An 18,812-nucleotide genomic window follows, 5' to 3' on the forward strand; every position below is an offset into this window, starting at 1 on the left:
TTTATTAACTACTAGACGACTGGGTCATGTTAAGACCATCTTTTTTTGGTTGCTATGGGTTTTTTCCATCGCTTTTGTGTTACAAATATCAAAACAATAACAAAATAATATTCGTCGTAAACTAAACCGGAAACAGCAGTATATTTTATTGTGTTAACACTGTAAACTTGACAGCCTTTTAACCCAAACCACCTACTGGTTAAAGCACGTTATTACACGTTTAGAGTAATTGCAATGCAGGAAGATTGTGTTGCTTTTTAATGACTGTTTAAAATGCCTTTTTCTTAATGTCTTTCATTTTTGTAACGCACTTTTGAATGTGTTATATTTTATGAAAACATTCAAATATTAAGAGTACATACAAAATAGTGGGAAAGTAGAAGGTCAATTATATAAATATAGAATAGAAAATATCAAGAAGATACTCAAATGATATCTAGAGTAAAACAGTTTAGTGCCTGATAGGAGGATGTGCTAACTAATAAGGCTTTATTTAAAGAAATGTGCAGAATACGACAGTGTAATGGTGGAAGTATACACACATTGAAAGATGTCTTGTAATGCACTGTTGATGAACCTGTGACCCAAGTTGTTCATTCATTGCATAACTACACTGTTGTGTATGATATGTCAATAAACCTTAGAAAATCTTGAAATCTTGAAAGGGATGTGCAAAATAGCAATTATATACAGTCTTTAATGAACTATTAGAGAATAACGAGTAATGAACATGCTTTAAACGGATCTGCAGATAAATATTTAGTCTTCTCAAGCACCAACTATCAAATATCTCGCCTGATTGTTGGCACTTGACAATCACCTTCACTGAATTTCATTCAGGTGTAACTAAAGTCTGATTTAAGGGTTGTTTATATTTCACATCATTAATCCAAATCTGTAAAGTAACTAAAATAAATGTAGTGGATTAAAAATACCAGGTTAACCTTAAAGAAAGCCCTCAGGATTATAAAAGACCCCATCACCCCAGCCACAAACGGTTCTGTCTGCTGCAGTCTGGCAGGCGGTACCGCAGCATTCGGACTAAAACCACCAGAGACAGAGACAGCTTCATCCCACAGGCCAGAAGACTATTAAACACCTGAACTTAGAAATAACATTCATCTGGCTGCTACTTAGAAATTATTTATCTAATATATCATATTCCAATCACTTGTATATAGACTCTTATTGCACTATTTCACTATTTTTTCTGTGTATCTGTTTTATTGCGTAGCACTGTTGGAGGAGCCTGTGACCTAAGGGGGGGAGGGGGGTAGGACACGTTCGATTCCTGTTTTGAATAGTGTGCCGTCGATGGGTTTCATTCCATTTCAAAGTCCTTTTGGACGCTCTGTGTAAACGTCGCGCATCCAATCACAGAGGTTGAGGACTGATCACGGGGTTTGTCAAGCTAAGCACATGGTGTAGTCCCAAACGATAGCTGAGGATTCTGGGTAGTGTAGTGTCTTCTGCCGTCCAAAAACTCCGAAAATATATTTGTTTCTCCGAATCGAAGGGGGAAAATACAAAAGCATTGTACACAATTCAAACCAATCAATGTTGTGTAATTAACAAGGACAATTTGGTGTTTTTTAGTCGATGAGTAGTGCAGATATCACTGTAAAACCAATCGACAGTAAGGAGAATAGGCTACTTACTTCCGGGTGTAAAATTCTCCGTTATCCAATGGGAATGGACGCTCGTAATACAATACAGGGGACATGATCATTATCTTTTAAATAACGTTAACTGAAGGGAACAATCTATTTGACACAGCTGAAGCTCTGGCCTTCCTTAAAAACTAACTAATTTAATAAAAATCACAGTTGCATTACACACAATGCACGTTGTAGAAATGCGTGTGTGCACCACGACAAAGGAGCCTCATTCACTTTACATTGGGGTTGTTTGCGTGGTGCCGACACGCAAATGTAACAAAATTCGTGACTCCACCACGCATTGTGGTGGAGTCACGAATTCTGGTGAGATCAGGTTGCATCAATCAATCACTATTGGAGGTGCAGGGTGTCATTTATTTCATATTTAACTGATGGAAAGTCATGGTTAATACTTCATAAATCTACTGTCTGATGGAAAGCATTCATTTGATTTATATAATAAACTGCATCCCGGTCACGTGACTTCCCGTCACCAGCGCTAAGCTAAATGTTTGCCATGATGAACTTTAGTAGTCCCCTTTAGAAACTTGTTCGCAGCAACAGTCGTTTTATTGACACATAGCTTCAGAAAATCACCAGTTAGGACGTATTTTATGTTGATTAATTGTATGTAAATGTATTTGAACAGCTGTTATCGATTGTCTAAATATATTATTCCTCGTCCTCACAGTACCTGTATTGTCTTGCGTTGTTGCGATCAACCTGTGGGGCACTCGAGGTGAGACCTTCAGTCCTGCTCGTATCTGGTAGAACCTGAGGGAGAACATATGGACATGTTAGTGAATTTAAAACGGTACTGTACAAATGTTCAGACTGATGTCCTTCCAAACAGCCTGGGGGTGTCAAGAAAACATACAAATAACAAACTGTTGGACCACTGGTGGTCCGTGAGCGCCCCCTAGTGGTCCGTGAGTATATTGGTAACATTTCACATTTGAAATACATTTATTTATTTAAGTTTTCCGCACTCTCGCCGGAATATCTCCGCAATGGAGCGAGCTTAAGTTTCACTTTCGATTGCATGATATAGCCCAGCGCAACACCTTCATCACACATGTTGCCACTTGCTTGTACCATTTTCAAGCGATTTTTAAAAAACGATGTGTTTTTGGATATTTGTGGAGTTAGGTGGTCCGCGAGTGTTTTTTTATTGGTTAAGTGGTCCTTGTTATGAAAAAGTTTGAGAAACACTGCCATAGTGTCTTCAACAAAAAGCCACATCCAATTGACTATTTATACTTATTGCTATTGTGAAGTTTTTCTTGATTTTGAACGAGTCCACCAAGTTTCAATTGTTAGGAAACTTGGTGGAAGGTTGTAGCACCGGCCAAGGAAGAAGCCATAACATTTAGCAGCAGATCCAAATCACAATTTGTTTTACTTACTTAAGATTCAAACTAATGATATTGAATGCCGACTGAGCTACTGACATATACTGACTTCACAACCTTTACTTACTGTGTTTCAGATAAGCTTTTCTTGTTAAACATTTAAAGTGGTGCATGCAGTTTTGCAACAGGACACATGCTTTGTAAACGTATTTGTTGTCTAGAAAAGGTGTTGGTATATAAAGGAAGAAGACATGTTTCCAGTTCACATGTTGACAAGTGTAGCATTTAAGCTTTTATCTCAGTAGTCCTTTTGACTCTGACAATAAGTCAACAACCCCGAGCCTGTTTTTCAGGTTTCAGGCTCGAAAATGACATTCCCAGAACAAATGACCATATCTTCTAAAAGGGTTAAATTAATAATCTTTTTTCTCAAAGTAATGATAAACCTGTGAGTTGGATGTAGAAAAGTCAGAATCAATATAGATGTTTCTTATTTTAAAGAAAATTCAGATTGAACATGGTAAAAAACTGTAAATTATAGTGTCCGTCCAAAACATATTTTGTACTTATAGTGAAAACTAACCTTGGATGATGGGTTAGTAGACTAAAAGCTTTAGGAATCCAAAGTATAACATATAATAAGTACCCTGTATCAAGATTTATGCAAAACAAGTGACATTTGACCTTTTTAGAGAGGTTTAGCAAAAAAAAACCTCTTCTGGGGCCATTTGGGTGGATTTTCCTTATCTCTGGCCCCCCTTGCTGGATTTTGACATGTGACATCTCTTTCTGACCGTCAGAGCCAATGGAATCGAGGGGAACTCCCACATAGTCCTTATTTGGTAATGTGTGTGAGTTAGACTGCCGCATAGCCTAGACCGGAAGCAGCAGCCACTCTGGTGGCTACCATTAGCAGCTAACATTTGCTCTCCGATTTTTACATAAAAATGGAATTATGGATTATAAATTAAATCATTTTTTTATACAGAGACGTTAAAAACCTATGGATTAACCGATTCAGCCGCGTTTTTTCTCGTGTTAATGCCATTGAACACGTCTTTTGATCAGATTGACAGCTATGGTGAGACGATCTCCCTAGAAGCTCCGTAAAGGTACGTGTTGTGATGTCTGTATTTGGTTCCCCTGTCGCGAGTCCGGATCACTCAGTGATGATATATATACCTAAATAATCTGTGGAACCTCAGCTTTAATCGGATATCTTGTATGTGCAGCTACGATAAGTAATAAGGGTACTTTTATCTTGAGTTCTGTGCCAATGTCCGTTAGCATTTTTCGCTAAGGGGTCATTTAGATGCTTCTTATGAGACTTGTGTTTTGTTTTGGTAAAAATGGTTTGTATCGTCAGTTAGCTGAGATTATTCCCGTTAATCTGGTATAACACATTAATAGGTTATTAAATATTAAGATCCCCTGAGACACAGTGTCGTGAAAAAAAAAAACAGGGTCCCCGCCGACGGGGACCTTGGGGTTTAACAGGTTACACATTAGCAGTCATCAATGTACAAGCTCAACTAAATGATTTAAGTTCAACCTGCAGGGTTATTAATAATGAACAATACATAGCCTACTAATGTACCTACAGTATATGTAAAATCTGTTAAGTATACTTTACATGCTATGAGATAAGCATCCTACTGCCAAACACCTAAAGATAAGATGAGAATGTATTGATACAGTAAATGTGGTGATTACTGTTTAAAAAAATACTTAGATTAAATACAAGAATAAACAGATAGCCGACGTAGAAAAATGATTTTCAACATGGCATCCCAGACCTGAGGCGATCTGAGGGTGAATGTGAACACACTCATCACCTCAGCGCTGCTAACGGCTGAGGCTCGACAGAGAAGAGCACGGAAAGGTTTCGGAAGGTTGATGAATACACAACGGGATGTTTATGAAATGAAAAAGGTCAACCGGGTAACTGGTCAGAGACTATTCCTCTCGCTGTTACATCGAATGTTTATGGAACAGGTTCGTTCCTTTAGTCTGAATGTGTGTTTGGTGGCGTGGTCATTATTCTTTAGAGTCATCACGTGCCTATTGGTTGGAACACGATCCGTGTATCCATCACTTCCTGGTCTTCTCTAAAGAAGAGGGACCAATGGAAACGTTGTCATGTTGCCGTTGGTCACCATGGAAACATTCATTAGCTAACAATGACATTATTGTTCTATTGATATAAAGGGAGGTCAGGTACTCTTTAAAGCAGCTGCTAGCTATGGGTACTTTTTACTGAAGTACACTTCAAAGCCTCTTTACTTTTACTTGAGTAAAGAAGTTTAGTCAGTACTTCTACTTTCACCAGAGTATTTTTACTGTACTTACTGGAGTAAAGGATGTGTGTACTTGTGCCCTCTCTGGGAATTGTACATGCTTAATAGTACATTTTAAATTAGCTACACTATTATTTACTTAAATAGTATCTGTTGTTGAAATTGGAGTGATTTGGATCCACTCCATAATTCAATGTGTATTTCCTCGGCCCATGCTTCATCCTTCCACCAGCAGTCTTGAGAATTTGGCAATTATAGTTTCAATACATTTGCTAGAAACCAACAAAAAGTCTAAATAAAAACATAACCTCCTTGGCCGAGGCGATCTTCTACTACATTAAGAAAAGGCAGCTGGGTTCTGAAGTAATTATACTTTGCCTCCAACTGTGAGAGCGAAATTCAATTCAATTCAAAACCTTTATTTATCCAGTTAAAATCCCATTGAGATCAATGATCTCTTTTTCAAGGGAGACCTGCAGCAGTAGGTTCCACAAGAAGACATAACAACATGAACAACAGAACAAAAAAAGGACATCATACAGCAACATGTACAGGGATTACAGTTTACATATCTAACCACATGTACAGGTACCCACAGCATCTGATTGAGTAGCATCCAACCGAGCTTTAAAAACATGTCGTGGTACCAGCTTGGTAATGTTCTATTCTTTTTGCAGACTGTTCCATGTTAGTGGAGCTGCACATCTAAAAGCTTTCTCCCCTCAGACAGTCCTAGCACTTGGCACATTTAATAAAACCACAGCATGCGATCTCAGGCAGTAAGTACTTTCAATTCGCAGAGAGATCAGGGAGCAGATATAAGATGGTAGTTTATCCAACATGGCTTTGTAAATGAAAAAGTACCAGTGACTGAGCCTCCGTACAGTAATGGACCGTCTACACTACAGCGTCGACAGCGTCGAAAACTCCAATCTGCCCATTCACTTTCAATGGGGTGACGTCACGTAGCCTCGCTTTTCCCGAACTGAATTGTGGGTAGCAGAGCGGTCCGTCTCCGCCGGAGACGCCGGAGTAGCCAGCGCCAGCCAATCAAATCCCGTTTCCCAAAATATGACAGCTGAAGCCGTAGCCAATCAAACCGCGTCTAAGCTGGGAGAGATATCCCGCCGTTCATTTCTATATTTCAAAAAAAGTCGGAGGAGAAACTAACTATCGCCGTAGCAAATCACCCGGTTTTGTCACCAGACCCTCTTCACCTACCGGGACACAAACCGGAGGAACCAGGCATGGAGGGAGGTGGCAGAGACAGTGCGGGAAACTGGTAGGTTTTCGCCTGTTTGGGGAGTTTATATATATATATATATATAAATATATATTGCTCCCATAAAATCCCCGGGGTTTTTTGCTCTGTATGTCGGGGGCGGGAGATTCATGTGATTGGTTGTTGGTTGTGTTGCTTGAATAAAATCCCCAAGCTCCAGACACGCCCAGCTCCAAGCTTTTTTTGAAGCTGTAGTGTGGACGCTCCGTAAGTGATGGCAGAACCGCCTTGGCATACAGGGTACAGTGATGCGTAAGTGCTTTACAGTTTGTCAAAAATCTCAGTGCGCTGTGATACGCAGCATCTAACTTGCTCAGGTAATTGGCACCTGTGCATTCATATACATCAGATCCCCATAGTCCAGCACAGGTCAAAGGTCACAGAGCCTTTTCCTGGCCTCAAGCGAGAAACAGGACTTGTTCCTGTAGAAGAACCCTAGCCGAACCCTAAGCTTTCTAAGCAGGTTATTTACATGAAGTTTAAAAGTGAGACAGTCATCAAGCCAGATATTTGTAACAGGTAACCACTTCAAGTTGTATTCCTTGCGTAGTTACAATATCCAAAGCCGTCTCCGGTGTAAAAGTCTCATGCTTATCGTCTTCCTTTAAATTAAATGCAGATTTAATCAGTTTTGTAATTTAATCAGTGTACAACCGGGCCCTTCAGCTGGATGGTTCCCCAGTGCGATGGAGAGCTTTTTATTGATTTCAGTAATTACATTTCTGTGGAGCGAGTCCCAAACAAAACGTATTTTTCCACAGTGCTTCATCTTTGGATATGAACTTTTTTCCACATCCGATCTCTGCTGCTTTCTGAACTTGGTAACCGTCATCACAAACATATTAGTGTGCTGAGCTGAAGGGATTACCGTGATAAAGCTTTCGAGTTCAGACCTCCCCGTTTGGAAAGGGGGGATCATTGAGCTGGCGTTTCAGCCGGCCAGATGCAAGATTTTAATCTTCCTGCAGACACATCAGCAGCAAAAACATGCTGCGTATTCAACGTCATAAAATATCATAACAACTCCACTGGAAAAGTAACTTGGATTTGGCTCTTTTATTTACACTAGTTCTTATTTTAACCTAGCTACATTCTTTTTTTAAAAGCTGTAAAGTGTGACGCAGGATGTGTGACAAAAACACAGTCAAGCAAATAACAATATATTTAGTATTATCTATAGTTAGGGGTTGAATGACCGCCATCTTGTATTGATATTCTTATTAAAACGAACATAACAGTTACAGGTACAATTCAGTACATATGTATATATATATAGGTTTTTCGGGGTGGTTTTTCACACCTGTTTGTTTCTGTAATGCGACCGAGGGCCCCCTGAAAGGCACTGTATACATTTAAGTTATTATTATTATTATTATATGTGATTAAAAGGGAGCTTTATATAGTAACATCGCACAAACTTCGCTATATTCAAAACCAAAGAGAGAAGCTATTAAAACATGCTAGCTAGTTAGCCATTTCACTTTAGCTCGTGTTTTAACTCCATTTTGTTTTACCAGCTGCTGCCGTGTAGTAAAAAAAGTTCAACAACAAACTGGATTGCCAAGACTTCGTACACATTGATAATAACAATCAATTTGATAGGGGAAAATCAACGAGTGGGTTTCTGAGGGAAGGTGCATTTTTAGCTAAGCTAGCCATTTGATAGTTACTGCAAATTGCACATGCTATTTTCACAAAAATCATACATTTATTTGGTGTAATACTTTATATGGTAAAGCATGGAAATAGTCTGATACTGGTCTTAACTCAAATTTGACACTGGATTTTGCCTTTTAGGGTAAGAAGGTTAATCTGTTTTCTGATTGGTTGACAGCCCATGCTGCTTTTTAAGCTGCCTTTTCATTAGACCTCGTCCTGACATACATTTCAGGGGATTATGGGTACTTTTCCAGCATGCTGGAGAACATCCAGGTCATATGAACGAGATATTAATTTATTTTTTGTGCAATGGAGTTCGCCAGTTTACTGGTTCATCACTTACCTGATACATTACACTGTGGCTTCATCATCAAGAAGTGTCATGTCCTCTTTAGTATGCACTCTTTAGGATGACCTCCAGTTATAGCAGATGGAGCAAAAGTCATGTTCTGCTTTGTAGCCTATAGTCGGTTTCAAAACCGCTGAACTGAGCGACTTAAGGTATCATTAATTTAAAGGTCACCTATTATGCAAAAATCCACTTTTCCACGTCTCTTCTACATCAACATGTGTCCCCTCTTCTTCATGTCTCTTCTACATCAACATGTGTCCCCTCTTCTTCATGTCTCTTCTACATCAACATGTGTCCCTCTTCTTCATGTCTCTTCTACATCAACATGTGTCCCCTCTTCTTCTTCATGTCTCTTCTACATCACATGTGTCCCCTCTTCTTCATGTCTCTTCTACATCAACATGTGTCCCCTCTTCTTCATGTCTCTTCTACATCAACATGTGTCCCCTCTTCTTCATGTCTCCTCTACATCAACATGTGTCCCCTCTTCTTCATGTCTCTTCTACATCAACATGTGTCCCCTCTTCTTCATGTCTCTTCTACATCAACATGTGTCCCCTCTTCTTCATGTCTCCTCTACATCAACATGTGTCCCCTCTTCTTCATGTCTCTTCTACATCAACACGTGTCCCCTCTTCTTCATGTCTCTTCTACATCAACATGTGTCCCCTCTTCTTCATGTCTCCTCTACATCAAACATGTGTCCCCTCTTCTCCATGTCTCTTCTACATCAACATGTGTCCCCTCTTCTTCATGTCTCCTCTACATCAACATGTGTCCCCTCTTCTTCATGTCTCTTCTACATCAACACGTGTCCCCTCTTCTTCATGTCTCTTCTACATCAACATGTGTCCCCCTCTTCTTCATGGTCTCTTCTACATCAACATGTGTCCCCTCTTCTTCATGTCTCTTCTACATCAACATGTGTCCCCTCTGTGGAAAGAGACTCTGAAAGTTTCAGGAACAAAGATTTTCTCTCTTTTTGATCCATTTCTATAAAAACCTGTCTGAAATGAGCTGATCAGATTTTGGCCACTTTATGATGTCATAACGATGTGTTGTCTTGTGTAGCCATTAGCCAATCAGCAACCAAGGTAACCCCCCCCCCCTTATCACCTGAATCTCCTCTAGAGCTCCATTGAGTTCTTTGTAACCAAATCTCTCTCAGAGGGGCGTGGGGAGGGGCTCCTTATTTTCATCTAAAGTAACAGACAGAGAATCAGCACTTTGGAAACAGGGCTGAAACAGAGGGGATTATGGGTAATGCTGCAATGATATGTTTGGTGTTTCAGCCAATCAGAGCTCTGTATATATCTGAGACCTGTGATATATTGATGAAAAACAGCATAATAGGGGACCTTTAAGTTCAGTTTTTTGCAAACATGTTTTTTTGAAGAGAAAAAGTCAAACCAATAAAACTCGTTGTATCCTTTGTCAGCATTCAACGTCGTTAATACGCTCTGTGAATCTGCTGAGTTGCGAGGTTGTGAAGTCAGGAAATATAAACAAATTTCATGACTCTGGAAGTGTGCTTTCTGCTTACCCGCGTTGAAAGAGATCCACATTGTGAAACTTGTGCAACTCCACAGAAAACTCCAGTGTTCCCTGTACTTCAGACATGATATCATCCCACTCATCACCTGTCAAAGAGAAGGAGAAGACACACAGTCAGTAAGACGTACAATAAGCAGAATCCACGGTGAAAGATAACATTTCTAAAATAAGCTCAAACTAGTATTGTCTGTTTGCTGAGGTGATATGACTCATTCAGTCCAGTGTGCAGAAAGAACGGTACAAGACACACATATTCTTTTTTGAAATCACGGTCACCGCTCAAATAAATGTTGGAGAAATAATCGGAACCTTATCATTTCATTATTTTAGAGGTAAACCTCTCTTTGTTGCATGTCCAAATAAGATTTGAGGGGATTTAAGTTCAGCCTCCGTTGTAAATGTTCGGCCTTCGGTACATTGTTTTCATTCAAAGGCCTGAAGTATCCTCAAGCTTTCTCTGTCTTTCAGTCGTTCTGAGTTAAATATTAGGTCTGCTTTTGATTTTCTAGAAGCTTTGTACCTTATGAATTTCTAAAGAAACAAAGGTCTTCCTATCTTGTTTGATTTGAATGTTTTCTCAATGTAGGTTTGAAATGGCAGACACAATTTGCAGGACATGTTGTACCCAAGAAAAATGATTTGTAAGCAAGGCAAGGCAAGGCAAGGCAAGGCAAGGCAAGGCAAGGCAAGGCAAGGCAAGGCAAGGCAAGGCAAGTTTATTTATATAGCACCTTTCAACACAAGGCAATTCAAAGTGCTTTACAAAAAACGAAAGACATTCAGACAAAGGCATTTAAAATCAGTCATTAAAAAGAAAAGATAATAAAAGAAACATAAAAAGAAAAAATACATGGATAAAAGGTACAGTGCAGTTTAAGATGTGAATAGTTCAATTAAAAGCAGCGGCAAAAAGAAAAGTCTTCAGTCTGGATTTGAAAGTAGTCAGAGTTGCAGCGGACCTGCAGGTTTCTGGGAGCTTGTTCCAGATACTTGGAGCATAATAACTGAACGCTGCTTCTCCATGTTTAGTTCTGACTCTGGGGACAGAAAGCTGACCAGTCCCTGAAGACCTGAGAGATCTGGATGGTTCATCATTTAGCAGTTTTTGAAGCAACGATTTCGTCCATCTGTTTAAACTTTATGCAGGTTTTTTGTTGAGTGTAACCCAAAACCTATTTTGTGATCATACAGAACTATTATAGGTGTACCAAGACTAAAACACGAAGATAACAGCTCAAATGTACACATCCATTGCCCTTGTGCCCTTAAAGCGGCAAATCAAAGTGTTTCTCTCACTATTTATCAATCCAGAATATAACAGAGAAATATGGTTTTAAGTTTGTGGTGCTCAAAGCGCAAACAAAACACATTAAAACACATTTAACAGTGATGTATCTTTCGATAACTCATGAACTGGTTACTCAAGATAATCCAACGGTATCAGAGTTCCCGTTAGCCGGTAATTACCGGACTACGACCGGTAAAATATGCTGAAGACCGGCAAATCTAAATCTCTCTGGTCAAAGTGTCCGTTCAAAAATAATTTCCGTTTAGTGAAATACCACATCAGTTGCGCAACTTGTGCCACTTATGTGACAGACAAAAGAGTATGTGACAGACAAGAATAGTCAACTCTAAAGTCTAACACTTAATGTGGAGAAAGAGATGTCCTGGATGGGTTGATTGTGCGTTGATCTGTTGGTAATGCCTCGGGGTTCCGGTGGAACAAATGCATAATGCTGCGCTATACTTTATGGCCTCGCCCGGTTGCATAGCGACGCTTATTGTGTAGGTGTCTTTTAATAAGCAGGTAGTCATATCATTAGCTAGAACTAGCTGGATCTGATCGATATGGACATAAACGCGAGTAAAGTCTAATCTGGCGGGAGAGAGAGATCAGCTGCTGCTGACGAGTCGACACGCAGCTCTGCAGCGGTGAGCGGAACAAAACACACACTTCAGGTTAGAATAACACACGCGTAGCTATTTTAATGACCTCTCAAACTACCTAAACTAGTTATAGATAAGTTTAGTTTTACTGTCGGGTCACTCATTACTGATCCGCGAGCTGCATGATACTGACGGGCTGTAAAGAGAGGGAGAGAGCGCTCCGTGTATTATTCCCGTGTTATTATAAATTACTGTACACTTTTGAATAATGTAGTTAATCTATTATTAGTTTGTTTGATATCGAATCATTTCAATTTGTTTTAAAGCTCAATAAATAACAAAGAAGACCTTTGACCGGCACTTTTCTCATTTTGTCCGGAAGATTTCAACTTTAACGGACACGTTGACCGGCGAAACAATATTCTAACGGGAACTCTGAACGGTATCTCAGACTCACATTAAACAAATCTAGATTGATAAATAGCACTAAGAGAATATTTGTTGGGATGGTTGAACTGATTAGGTATTCAGCTCAGTGTTTATTGAGCATTGACTAAAATTACCATTTAAACTTAAAAAGACAGGCTCATGTTAAAATGGTAATTGCAACAGCTCATTGAGAAAATTGCAGGCAAAAACAAAAATAGCGTAAATGCATCAGATCATTGACAAATAATTGGTCTAAAAGAACCTGCGGTCAATATATCCGAGGCTCGCTGATGTTCAATTCAATTCATGTAAACAGTGTTTTCCATTAGCAGTGATTGAAGCTCAACCAATAAAAACACATACGAGCAAGAACCCAATTTGTAATTCACTCAAACCATTAGGTCATACAGGAAGAAGCTGGAATGCAGTAAAAACGGACTTTCCACCAAAAGGAGATGAAACATTTTAACTGCTCACAGTGAAGAGTCTCAAATGACCCCTCAATGTCACATGATCCTTGCATGTGTGTTTTAAGGGCTTTGTTCCTGTAAGTTGAGACTCAGATAGATGCACCTGTATTGTTGCTGGGAAATAATTGGGCCACCATGTGTGCATTACGATCATTCCTCGAGCTAGCTTAAAAGCATAACCCTGTTTCAGTCCACTTTCCTTTAAGGAGTGAAGAAGTATGTCAACAGGACGGTTTTATTTCACCAGGGCTCACACACTTTGTGTGAAGTTAATTGGCTTGCACTAAAATGGAAAAGTTACTGCCAATTACAGTTGGCTCCAGCTTTCATATATCCTGTGAGTACCATCAGTCTTCCTACTGAGGCCTGTAGCTAGTTAGCTAATTAAGCAAGAGCTCAATTCAATTGTTGATAACACTGACTTGTTAATGTTTTCAGCAGACTCCATTTGAAAGAGAACCTGGTTAAAGGACTGATGCAAAGTGTCAGTGACAAAGCAGTAAGGCAACAGGCCACAGGAGTTGTTTAAAGTGGACCTATCATGCTATCTTTAGGCAATAGCATAGCTCTCAGATATATAAAATATATTAAAAACATGTCTATGAAGTGTTTTGCTCAAAATACCAAACAGATCACCCATTCTAGCCATGCCTCATATCCCTCTATTTCACTTCCTGTTTCTAAAGTGATGATTTGGAGTATAAAGCTTTAAAAAAGTTAGCTCCAGTACAGGTTAGCTCTGATTGTTAGCGATGCTAATGTAAACACCGACCATATTACGTCCAAAACAGTCGGGCATTGTTTCTGATAGCAACGTTTCTGATTGGCCCGTGGGTCCACATTTCAGATGTTACGTCATGTCGGACGCAAATCTGGATCAGCTCCGTTGTTCCCCCGTTTTTAGAGATTTGGGTACGGAGGAAAAGAGAGAGGGTTTTATTTTCAGATAAACCTATTACATTTTTTAAAACCGGCTCCTTTGAACGGCTCTCGGAAAGGAACGAAGCCATAAGATCCGGCTCCCTTCAAAGAGCCGTAATTCCCATCCAGAGGCGGATTTACGATTGTAGGAGATCCGGGGCTTAGCCCAGGAGTCTTTGGGTTGGGGAGGGGTGCAGGGGTACAGTGCTATTTTTTATAAGTGGGGGGTGGACCGAACATCCTTTAGGGGGGTCGTCGCCTCCTCTCGGGGGTCCGGGGGCATGCTCCCCCGGGAATTTTTTTTTTTAAATATTGAAGTTGAAAGCATCAATCTGGTGCACTTTGAGAGCAACATTAACCCTACCTTAATAACACCTTAAAGCGGACAAAAGGCACTGGAGAACACTCATTAACACCCTTTAATGAAGCAAACTAATGCCTTAACTCACTCAAATAGTCATTTACTTATTAAACGAATGTGCGTAGAGTTTTAAAGGATGCGGATAGTCTCACCTTGATTCTGGTGCATTGCTTATCGTTTTATAGATCTATTCTCATCCACCATCTTTGTTTGTGATGTAAAGAGTGTAAGAGTCACGTTTCTGAATCGGACACTCAGTGGGCACTGAGTGGATGCAGTCACAGCCAATCGGAGTCTGATTCAGAGGGTTGCCTGTCAGTTCTGTTGTTATGTGTACTGAAACGAGAGCCGGTATAATTCCACGCGCGAACACAAAATACAAAATGGAATACGTTGTTTAGTGTCTTAAAAGTAGACTGAGGTATGAAGGGTTAACGTTACATCTTAGGATAATTTTTAGTCATGTTCTGTATACATACTAACATACAAGGGTATACTTAGTGTGGTTACTCCATGTGTACTAGCTGTAACATTAACGTTACATCACTCTTTTTCACTTCTTACTCAGTGCAGATATCACCATTAGATTAACAAACCTGAAACATCATCCATTTCTTCACTGCTGGTGATGACATTGTTGTCAGCTGCTGATGCTGCTTCTGCTGCTGCAGCTTGTGGCGCCTGCTTCGATGACAATAACTTTCTAATATCCATAACTGTATAGGCTATTCGCTTAAAACTCGTCAGTCACTAGGAATGATCACTTATTCTTCAGGGCAGGCTACGCAGTACGCAGGCTAATGCCCCACAGTAGCTCCCTCTCTGGTGGACTCCGGTACTGCACATTACTCCCGAGACGTTTTTAAAAAAAAAAATTATTTAAATTTTTTTTTTTTTTAAGTGAAACATCCGGGGCTTTTCAGAAAACATCCGGGGCTTGAGCCCAAGTAGCCACCCCCTAGCGCCGCCACTGTTCCCATCACTAGCATGTTTTACTGCAGCTGAACTGAAGCAACACGACTGAAGGTGAGGGTGCAGTGTAATTGTTTTGATTGACTGTGGCCATCACAAAGGAAAACGTATAACATCACAGTAAATGTAAACACTTACTGGTGTCTAACCTAACGATTAGCTTAAAGACATTAAAAAGTAATGCTACAAAGTGCATTTGTATTTCTTTGTAATGTTATCTTTTGGTTGTATCTAGATTAGAGAACTAGATTAACTTGCTTTAGCTAGGTGTTTTGGTATATTTTAGTCTAAAATGTAAATGTATTCTTCCTACATGGGCCTGTAGCTAGCTAGCTAAATAAGCTACAAATAAAATCCTGTTATTAATTAATAAAGGATGTATTGCTATGGTAGAGGTGTCAAACTCGAGTCCCGGGGGCCAAATCAGGGCCGTGGTGGATTTAATTTCGGCCCGCAGGATAATTTCTAAATACTATTAGATCTGGCCCGCCGGTATATTGCACGCACACCTTCCCTCCATCCTGAGCGCCTCCTCAGCTCAGAGCCTGAGCCCAAACATTGATGACCTTGCACCCGAGATGAGATGCCAAGTATCTGAGCTAGCATCCCAGAGCAGCACACTGAGTTCAATGGATGCTTCCTTCTGCACTTTCTCTCTCACGACAACAGGGCATGTTTGGTTTTCTCTTTGAGGGAAATAGTTTTGTTGAAGCTGTTGTTGCTAACAGCTGCAGATCGAGCCATAAGAAATTAATCCAACTGATTATTTAATGTTTCATGTTGTTTTTATAGGCAATCATTTAAGCTTTGTTAGTTCCAGGTTTAATATGTGCAATACGTTTATTTCCATACGTTTTAAATTAAACATTGAACCAGTCTGGCCCTCGACTAGTACCCATTTTTAAATTTTGGCCCACTGTGTATTTGAGTTTGACCCCCCTGGTCTAGACTATGGTTTATCGTAACCTGTAACTTAACAAACCAGACTAACAATAAGCTAACGATGACCTTAAAGGCCGAATAAGTCATGCTTGCTTCCATGTTTTTAGCATCTTGCAATAGATAAACACATCGTTCAAACGATTCCTTACACTTTTCCTTTGGTGTACTTGGTTTTAGAAAGTCCTAACTCTTTGAATGCCAAGTTAGCCTCTTCCATTTCAAGTCAGAATTAAGTTATCTGGAGTAAGGAACTAGATTAGCTTACTTTGGCTAAGGGTGTTTTTTTTCCGTCTGGAATTTAATGTTTTAAATGTCCTGATTTATCACACGGTCAGTTTTGATTTGTCGCATCTTATTACCATAACAATGTATTCCGGTCGCGCCTCCCAACACCACAATTTAATTTGTGCAAAACAGGGTGGGTCTAAAGGGTGTTCTCTCAGCTTGGCAGTTTCCTGGACCTCGCTCACGCTGATAAGATGTATTAAAAGCATCCTGCCAAGTGTAGGGAAAGAAAGGCCAGTAAATCTCCAGTTCAACCTGAAGCTCTCTTGCTATGCCAGCAGTGTAGAGGACAAAGGAGACAATGTCCATCTTAAGTACGCAGCACAATGTATCAGAGTGGAGCTCCTCACTTCTTTAGTTGAATAATAAACACCATGTCCTTTATTAAGGGGACACAGTAAGGAGACTTAACATGCTTTCTTTCCCATCATAATAATCTTCCGTATGACTAGAGCACACACAAACTAATAATAACTTAATCACATCGGTGACTCACAGATCAAGACACCCCCGCTAACATCTTCGCACAAAGGACACACTGTGTTGATAATGATGATCAAGCAGCATTAGACAATGTCTTCAAAGGTCAACGAGGGGTTAATCTTCCATCCATCCATCCATCCATCTTCTCCCGCTTATCCGTGGTCGGGTCGCGGGGGTAGCAGTTCCAGTTCCCAAACGTTCCTTTCCCCTCATCAACCAGCTCTGACTGGGGGGTCCCAAGGCGCTCCCAGGCCAGAGAAGAGATATAGTCCCTCCACCTGGTCCTAGGTCTACCCCTCGGTCTCCTCCCAGCTGGACGTGCCTGGAACACCTCGCGCCCAGGTGGCATCCTAACCACCTCAACTGGCTCCTTTCGATGCGAAAGACGCGTTAATCTTTCATTTTGTCAATATATCCAATGGAAAGACTAACAACGTGTTCCTCTCTCTGTCTGCGGCACGACGCCCTGAGCTCAGTCTTACTTTCTAAAGATGTAGAGTAATATTAGAAAAACAAATCCCACATGTTTTAATGCGGAGGAGGAACTGAGACCAGACTTATGTTTAGACAGTTTCAACAATCCAGTCATTCCCCGATTTCACCGGGCTTTGAAACTGAATGTAGACCTCCTCCGTGTTGGAAGCAAAGTGAAAACACTTAACCTTTCGTCTCTGTTCTTTCTGGATGATTTCCTAAGACTTGTCTCGGAGGGTTCCTGGGAATTAACCAATCCTAAAATACAGGCAATTATTCAGTGGAACAGGTAGAACAGCTGATGAAATGAATGCTTCATTTACATAAATCTGACAAAACATGTTTGTTCCTATCAAGATTATTATTTCAGCGGTATCCTTTCAGTGTGTTTACATTCTGTAATCCCTTAAGTAGCTATCAGTACGTGTAGAGCTCACATTTCTCACCTACGCTAACCGACAATGTGGTTTGTTTTGCTGCACGTATTGTCGATCTATCTTTCATCCGACAGTCAGACACAATCACCTTATCCATGATTTCCTGTTTGTGTTTTTATCTTGTTCTGTTGCCTCTTAGCTTTTATTTTATTTATTTAGTTTTTTTTTGTTTGTTTTTTTAAATTGTACGGTGTCCTTGGGTGTCATGAAAGGCGCCTAAAAATAAAATGTATTATTATTATTGTTATTATCATTATAGAAAAACAACCGGTAACTTCAGGTGGCAACAAATCAACACGGACTCACATCTCAACGACTTTGAATTGACCTGGAATTGTTATCTATTCCATACAAGCTGTAATTAGCTTGATTCTGAGCCGTGTGCTGCTAGCATGTAGACATACTAGTCATGTGGCCATAAACAACTAATCAATTGATCAATACATGTCGACCCATTTGATAAGTTAACCTGCAGGAACCAGCCAGTTTTATTTCCCACAAAAACCCAGTCGATATGCATCGCTGCACAACGCTTCATTAAACGCTAATCATTACAAAACAGCCGCCTGCTGTATTATTACTATTTCATGACACACACTGGTTTTCTTGGAGGGCTTAATTTTGCAGTGCTTCCTTTGCCTTAAGGAAGCACTTAAACTCTCCTCCTTCCTCAGCTCAGCTCAGAAAGGCTGACTGACGTCTCCCATCTCAATTTGGGGAGGCCGCATGTTCGCAGTGACTGAATGTGGAATGAGTTTATCTTGCCGGATACGTAGGCGTAGGTGTCATCGTAGCGCTGAGAGTCATCGTGTGGAGCTGCTGTGTGTGTGCACAGCTCGATAGGGCCGGACATTAATCAGGCATTATTCCGTTCATTAACTTTAACTCCCTCTGCGAAGCACAACAACAGAAGCAGGACTGTGAGATACAGGGATGTGATGGAGGGTTACAGCACCGAGAGAGAGAGAGAGAGAGAGAGAGAGAGAGAGAGAGG

General features: G+C 40.3%; 1 protein-coding gene across 1 annotated transcript in view; it reads right to left on the reverse strand.

Annotated features, from left to right (window-relative positions):
• Positions 1-18,812, reverse strand: part of LOC117444292 (protein FAM135B-like) — a gene marked incomplete at its 3' end in the record, with an annotated part of 50,596 nt that overhangs the window by 26,847 nt on the left and 4,937 nt on the right. Inside the window, exons 2-3 of the mRNA XM_034079955.1 lie at positions 10,144-10,240; positions 2,353-2,432 (exon numbers count right to left, since the gene is read on the reverse strand). Of these exons, the coding sequence (XP_033935846.1) occupies positions 2,353-2,432; positions 10,144-10,220 (157 nt within the window). The remainder of the gene's footprint in view (positions 1-2,352; positions 2,433-10,143; positions 10,241-18,812) is intronic.

The sequence above is a fragment of the Pseudochaenichthys georgianus genome, unplaced genomic scaffold, assembly GCF_902827115.2.
Source record: "Pseudochaenichthys georgianus unplaced genomic scaffold, fPseGeo1.2 scaffold_787_arrow_ctg1, whole genome shotgun sequence".
In the NCBI taxonomy this organism is placed as follows: domain Eukaryota; kingdom Metazoa; phylum Chordata; class Actinopteri; order Perciformes; family Channichthyidae; genus Pseudochaenichthys; species Pseudochaenichthys georgianus.